The following is a 7104-nucleotide window of genomic DNA, read 5'->3' as shown; positions in this document are numbered from 1 at the left end:
TTGTTTTGTTTCTCCAGTGTACAAGTCTGTGCATTCCTCCTTACACGTAACTGCATACACTACAGTGCTCTGCGTGTTTTGTTCTCAGGATGCACCAGTTCATGCCTCACTGTGTCGCTACGAACACTGCATGAACCTAACTGGATGCAGTTGAGGCAGTTTGTTGTGTACCACCTAATGGGTAACTTTGGGGAAATAACCCCAGTAAGACAAGAAACGTTATTGTCATTGTAGCAATAAAAAATATAAAAATAAACAAGGGATAATTACACTAAAATATAAATATGAAAATATATACAATAAATTAAAAAAATACAATTTAATCTTATTTTATTTGTAGTCCTGAATGGAAAGTGTGCTAGGAAAAGGCTAGGAAACAGGAAAATAGGAAAGAACTTATCTTGTCAGTTTTCAAAGCTAAGATTAACTGTGTATATTCCAAATGCCAACATGTTATGTGAGCTGAATGTCGACCGGTGGTGGTGGCCCAGATTTTCCTAAACGTAATATTCTATGAACATTATTTAGAATCATTCAGCCTCATATGGGATTTTACAGGTCTGACTCTGAAGAGGTTTTCAGAAGTGCAGTGCAAAATGAGGCTTAGCATCAGTCACTGAGTCTTGGCCACAATATAAGAATCTGATACCATGCGGTACAAGTTGTGGCCACACGTTACTTTTTTAAACTATAAATATCAACAGGGGGCACTAGCAGCAAACACACCTATGAATACTGAACAGTTTTACCAGTTTGCTGATTTCATGTTAAGCTCACAGAATATATATAGTAATTGCTTTGGTAATTAATATGTTAAATAAAAAATGTGTTAAATATATTTTATAGTTTTTGTACAACAGTTGATTTCTGTGAATTGGAGGAATAGGAAACCCACATTTTTCTACATAGGTAACATTTATGAATATAATGGGTTGCTGACCTCTCTATTTTTTAAGGCACTAGTCGAAAATGTAAATGATTGATTGATGATTTTTTTAATGCTCATAACTGATCTATAACACACAGCAAAATTATGTATCAGGATTATAAGCTAGTTAGTCGGCTACAACTTCACAATATGAGTCCTTGATTATAGACTAGCACTTCCCCCGCAAACACTTTTAGTGGAAATTATTTAGCAGGTATTTGATGGAACATAACTTTGTTTAACAGTATTTCCCATATCAGAACAACATAAACTAAAATTATAAAGGTCTTTTTTGAAACAAGACCCCTCTACAAAACGGAGCCATGAGAGCTTGTACTGATGCTGCACCGTTTCGGAGCTTCTGGAGGGCTGGGACCCTTGGCAGTTGTCCAATTTACTAATGCAAGCTTGTAGCCTATGTATCAATCAATTTTACTTTACCTTTTATGATTTAATATGTTTTCTGTCTTATGTAAAACTGTTGAATGTGCTGGTTGTGGAAATGTGCCATACAAACAGCTTTGCATTTCTTGTTACTGAAGTTAAGCAGGCAACTTCCCAGGTCCTGGAGGTTCTAACATGTTGCACGTCAGTTGTGTTGCTCCTACTTTAATTACTTGCACATTTATGAAGGAATTTGGGCCAGTGAAGTTCCCTACAACATCAACAGGCCCGTTAGTTTCTTATGTGACCTCGTCCTGTCACAGAGCCCTGTGCAGTTTATTTACAACAAAGCAGACTCTGCTGTTTCTGTGGAACTTGGTGAACGTTCAATAACGTTAGAAAAGAATGTTGGAGAGTAAAATGAGCACAGTGTATGTGTAGTTTGGGGACAGTTTTTTACATGCACAGCGGTCGGTTTGCAGACGCGTAGGCTGGAAGAACCCTCAACCAGCGAACCACTCTGAGCTCCTTCGAGCTCCGCGCTGATTGGCCGAGCCCTCGGAAAGGCGGAAGTCTACAGAGTTGGGGATTCCCCGAGGGAAGTTCCCAACTCAACTCGGCTATGTAAAACATACATTGCCATATCCTCTCTAGCGCTTCGTAACTTTGCATCTGAAGATTAGGCGGCGACGCTGCGGTGGTGTCAAAACAATAAATTCGACTTTGGCAGTTACTCGAATGAAGGTAAGAGGACACACAAGTCTCCGGGAGCGAGGGAAAGTGATCGTGTCGCTTTATCTGCCACCGATTGAATGATCCATGGCTAATCACTCAGTAACAATTTAAAAATTACGGAACTGTGTGGATTAGGGTTTGGACGACACTTTAAAGTGCTGCACTGCTGTGTCCCGGTAGGCTCCGTCGTTATAGCGGTAATGTTTCTTAACAAGTCAGCATGTAGCCGCAGCCGTGTGCTGTCACTAACAGGTAGTGTGCTGCTATGACATATATTTTGAAGATCAATCAGTAATTGACGAATAACTATTTCATTATGCATCTCAACACGGCCATATTAGTTATTGCTATAAGTACGATGCTGAAGTTGTTCTACAATTGCTGGTGTTGTTTGAGTACACTGGACAAGAAAAGAGAGAAATATAAGATTCAGGTCAGTGGTGTAGTACTTATACAAGATATTACAAATGCATTATGTGTCATTACTTATCAATCGTTCTGTTGTTTAAGTTTAAAGTGTGTGTTGGCACGTTTTATCATGGCATCACTTTCATACACAATTCAACTAAATCATTTGGTGCTACTGTTTACTAAGCTTTACTGACATCTTTTAAAAGAATCATTATTGAAGCACAAGAAGACATGTTGTCAGGTGTCCTAAGAGCCACTGTTAAAAAGATTAAAATGTCATAAAAAACTTTTTCAAAGTGTGTGTTTTTTCTTCACTCGCAGGGCTCATGTCTGCTGTGTCAGTGATGATTGTGGAGAACACGGCATGGAAAGGAACATTGCAGACCAGCTCAACAAAGCTTTTGAAGCCTATCGCCAGGTCTCCATTGAAAAGGACAATGCGAGAAAGGAGCTGCAGACAATGGTAATGATCTGAGGAGAAATAAAATTTAAATTACCAACCGCAGCACAAAATCTGAATCTTAGAGTTGCTTTAATTGCCAATTCAATAAGAAAGTATTTTTAACTCATTTGCTGAAAGTGTGTTGACTTATTTTATGTTTGACAACTTTGAAATAGCAAGAAATCTGTTGTGATACTGATATACATAGCGTATATTTAAATATAACACAGATGTGTAGCTATAACGGCGATCGCTGGTATTGGTGGTTAAAAAAATAATACAAACCTTGTATTTACAGACTGAATATTATGAGGGATACACTCAAACACTTCAAAAGCAGATAGAGGATCAGCAGCAGTTGATTTTAATACTTCAAGCTAAGTTGTCAGCAACAAGGCAACCATCCGGTGAGACATGCCAGAAGATCTCTCTTCTTGTATACGAGATAACTCACTCTTGCATTTCATTTGCCTGAGAGACTGTCGTTAACAATTGTCACAAATTATTTTCCTGAATCTGAGCATTTCACATTGTACCAGTTTTTGATTTTCACTGTTTTGGCTTCTAAGTAGAGATGAAATGCGAGCCTTGCAACCACCTCCTCGATGGGACCAGTTCATATAGGATAAAACAGTACCCGGTATGTTGGCTGTGCTACTCTAATCTGAAAACTGCAATATAATGGCTTTAAAACAGGTTTTTCTTCATTATCACAAATGGGCATGTGTAGAGCTTCCTCACACACACACACACACACACACACACACACACACACACACACACACACACACACACACACACACACACACACACACACACACGCGCGCACACGTACACGTTGATGGTACTTCTGCTTGATGTTGCTGCATTATTGTCAACAAGTATGTTGAAGGAAGACAGGATGGTAGTGGCCAGTAATTATGGTTACAGTAACTCTGAAGGTTAAAATATGATCGATTCAAGTGTTTCAATTATTGTTTACATAGCTCTAAAATAGTTTAATGACAGTTAGGAGAAACTTAGTCTGATTCAGGCATTCACCCGCACAGGAAGTATAGGATTTCCATGTTCATATTTATTTGTTTCTGAAAACTTCAAGCAGTTGATAGGGCTTAAGATTGCAATGCTGCTGTAGTGGTATGCATCCTTTGTTTATGCCACAAAAGGTACATCCACATTTACTTCACCAGATGGTGCTAGAGGATAATATCGCTCCAGAGTCAGGCAGCCTGAGCTTTACTGTTCATTATTTAGCCAGCCTTGACACATTTTTCACTTGTAAAAATAAATTTGTGATGTGTTAAAAAAACTGCAGATATATAAACAATATACCCTGGTATAATTGTTGTTAATGACGTTAAATGTAATGTGTCTTTTTTCAGGAGAATATGGGCACTGTTGCTGTTGCTCCTAATTTGCCAGTCAATAGCAGCGTTGACTAGTATGTGTCTCTATTTGCACATTTTAAAAAAATAATACAATCCAGGACATTAAAGTTAAGGAATTAATTTTTTCCCACTTTTTATTTATTTGTTTGTCAGTCAGGACATGGTGGATGCGTTTGAAGCAATCCAAGGGAAATTCCGGCAGATACGGTCTCTAACCAGAAGACAGAAAGATTATCTAAAAAGGTTCCATGGAGGAAATGATACGTCAAACGGTAATATAAATAATGATTTACCAAATATTGCCTGCCATTTTTGAAAACCTGAGACTGAATCAGGTTGCTTTTTAATTAAATAAATTAAAAGACATGTGTTCAATAGAATCTATATCTATATATATATGTATATATATAGATATATATTCCATAACAACTTGTGGGTGTGTTAGCTTTTGCTTTGTTTTTTAAGATAATTGAAGAGCAAACCATATTCTAGGACTGTACCTCATTGTCCTTTTAAACCACGACTGGCCAACTCTGTTAAAATAGTGTGGAAAACATTCTACTGACAAAGATGCTGGCGTGTATAATTAATAGTACATATTTATTTTTAAATGTAATAATCAATACATAATACATTAATAATTAATTCAGCATGTGCAGCTTTTCAAATCACTGCCAAGTTCAGATGTCCTTAAGGGCAGCGCTGAAATTCGTCAACATGTTGACTGAGACAGAAAAACTGTCTGTTTTTCTACCGCCTAACAGATCAGCGGTTCTCCATGCCCATCCAGTGCACAGACCGTACAGCAGAGGCAGAGACGCCCTTTTCCTCATCGGGGCTAAGGTCAGCAGTGGATATCCCACACCCACCTCCGTCTCTGGCGTCCCGTGGCGCCAGCCCCGAGGACAAGGACTTGGTAGACTCTCTCACCAAACTCAGTGTCAAATTCCCACCCTCTGCGGACAGTGAATATGACTTCCTTAACAGTGCTCCAGAGAGGAACATTGGTCTCCCCATACCCATGAAGCCACCTCTCAATAGTGGCCCCTCTGCACTGTCAGAGGAGGAGCAAGCAGAGCTGCCCATGCCTTTTGTCTACCCTCCTTCCCCCTCCCACTCAACATCATCTTCACTCTCAGAGGAGAGCGTGCGGGGACCCCAGCAGGTGAGAATCACAGGAGAAGGTCTGAGAAAACTAGTAGCAAATTATCAGTTTATGATTGGTCTTTGCTAATGGAGGAGTGAAACAGTGTGAAGTCCAAAAAAAATCCCCTTGGCTTAACTTGAATTGTATTACTGTGTAATGTGTGCTGATCCTTTTTTTACTTAAGCATGGATGCTCTGGTTATATTTGGCATCTTTGCTGGAAAGTGTGAGCCAGATGGAAGCACAGTACAGTGGCAGAATCTGATGAAACAAGTATGATGGTTAAGTGGGATTTTATTTGCTGATGTGCATAAATGCTCAATAAAAGAATTCTGAATGGCATGAAATAAGAGCTAAAATGCTAAATGGTCGCTTATATAGCGCTTTACAACGTTGTTTCTCATTCTCTTAATCACTTGGGGAAGTAGCTGGGGATCGAACCACAGACCCTGTGGTCCGTGGATGACTGCCTTACCAACCGAGCTACGGTGGTCTAGTTTGTGATAGTTTTGGATCATTCTTTCACTGGATAATATCAACATGGGTATTATAATAGGCGGGACTGTTTTGATATCTTGGATGAACACATAAATAGTGAGATAATGAGACACTTGAGAATAACCTTTTGCTTTTAGTGCTGCTGAGCATTTGTGTAGCATGTTGTACTGAGAGAAGACATGTTCTGTATTCATTAAATGGTCCCGCCTGCTTCAAAGTGAGTGTAAGAATTGTTTAGAACTGATATAGTGTTTTTTGTTTTTTTTTTTGGTTCATCCTACTCTGCAGCCTCTATGGAGCCCCGAGCTGAGTGATGCAGTTGGCGTGGGGACAGAGCTGGCGATGCCTCAGAGCAGCAGTCCTGATAAATGTGCTTTCTGCAACGCTGTGGTTCCTCAGGACCGAATGAACAACCACCTCTACTTACATTTCTCTCGTAAGAGCGAAGCTGACAATTGACTGTGGAAGAAGAGACTGATGGGTCAAGGCCCTAAATAGCCTAAGACTTTACTGTAATCATGGTCCAGCCCTTTCTGCCATGAAGTACATGCTCTGTACTGGATTTAAAATGAGACTGCAATAAGACTTGAATCCATTTATTTAATTCTAAAGAACTGAATGGTACACTGCCATGCCCATGAATATTTTCTAATATCATGCTGAGATTTTACTATAGTAAGTGACGATGACGCATAATATGGTATGTATGAGCAAATAAAGCCAATGTTAACTCTTGCACCATTTATCTTTTGATTTGGTGGTGATCATGTAATTCCGTGAATCCATACATAAAAATATCAGGTGGACAGTGTCTAAATGCTTTAGACACTGTCCACCTGATATTTTTCTTGAACTTGTCTTTATTGTCATTTAACAACATATTTTCCATTGATCACATGAAACATTTCCTTTTAGTCGGACAATAATTCTTAGGCAAATGATGAAGATTTACTTTGCAAATTGACACATTTCCCCCCAATATCATGCTGGCCTCAGGTTTTAATATCACATTGAACAACCATATGTTGTGTATCAGGCGTGCCAGCAATATGCATCAAATCACTCAAATGTTAACCAATTAGACTTATCTAGAAGGGTGGACATGTTGATTATCACTATTTTCAACATAATTCTCATTGTTCTCCATGTTGTATCCTTAGGCCAGACTAATT

General features: G+C 39.0%; 1 protein-coding gene across 5 annotated transcripts; it reads left to right on the top strand.

Moving 5' to 3' along the window:
• The first annotated feature begins 1897 nt into the window (after positions 1-1897).
• On the top strand, positions 1898-6667 carry tank (TRAF family member-associated NFKB activator). Of its 5 annotated transcripts, none has more exons than XM_067517047.1 (8): positions 1898-2056; positions 2780-2921; positions 3199-3307; positions 3473-3540; positions 4283-4341; positions 4442-4560; positions 5053-5453; positions 6221-6667. In XM_067517047.1, exons 2-8 carry the CDS (start codon positions 2823-2825, stop codon positions 6389-6391), a joined length of 1026 nt encoding a protein of 341 aa, XP_067373148.1. In that variant the 5' UTR covers positions 1898-2056; positions 2780-2822; the 3' UTR covers positions 6392-6667. The 5 variants fall into 5 exon arrangements, with proteins under 5 accessions (XP_067373148.1, XP_067373144.1, XP_067373147.1 ...); XM_067517043.1 differs by having other exon boundaries at positions 3470-3540; XM_067517046.1 differs by lacking the exon at positions 1898-2056 and adding an exon at positions 2063-2223 and having other exon boundaries at positions 3470-3540.
• The last annotated feature ends 437 nt before the right edge of the window (positions 6668-7104 follow it).

This window comes from Channa argus, chromosome 9, assembly GCF_033026475.1.
Source record: "Channa argus isolate prfri chromosome 9, Channa argus male v1.0, whole genome shotgun sequence".
NCBI classification, from domain to species: Eukaryota; Metazoa; Chordata; class Actinopteri; order Anabantiformes; family Channidae; genus Channa; species Channa argus.
Note: the sequence above shows the minus strand (reverse complement) of the source record. Positions and strands in the feature narration are given on the sequence as shown.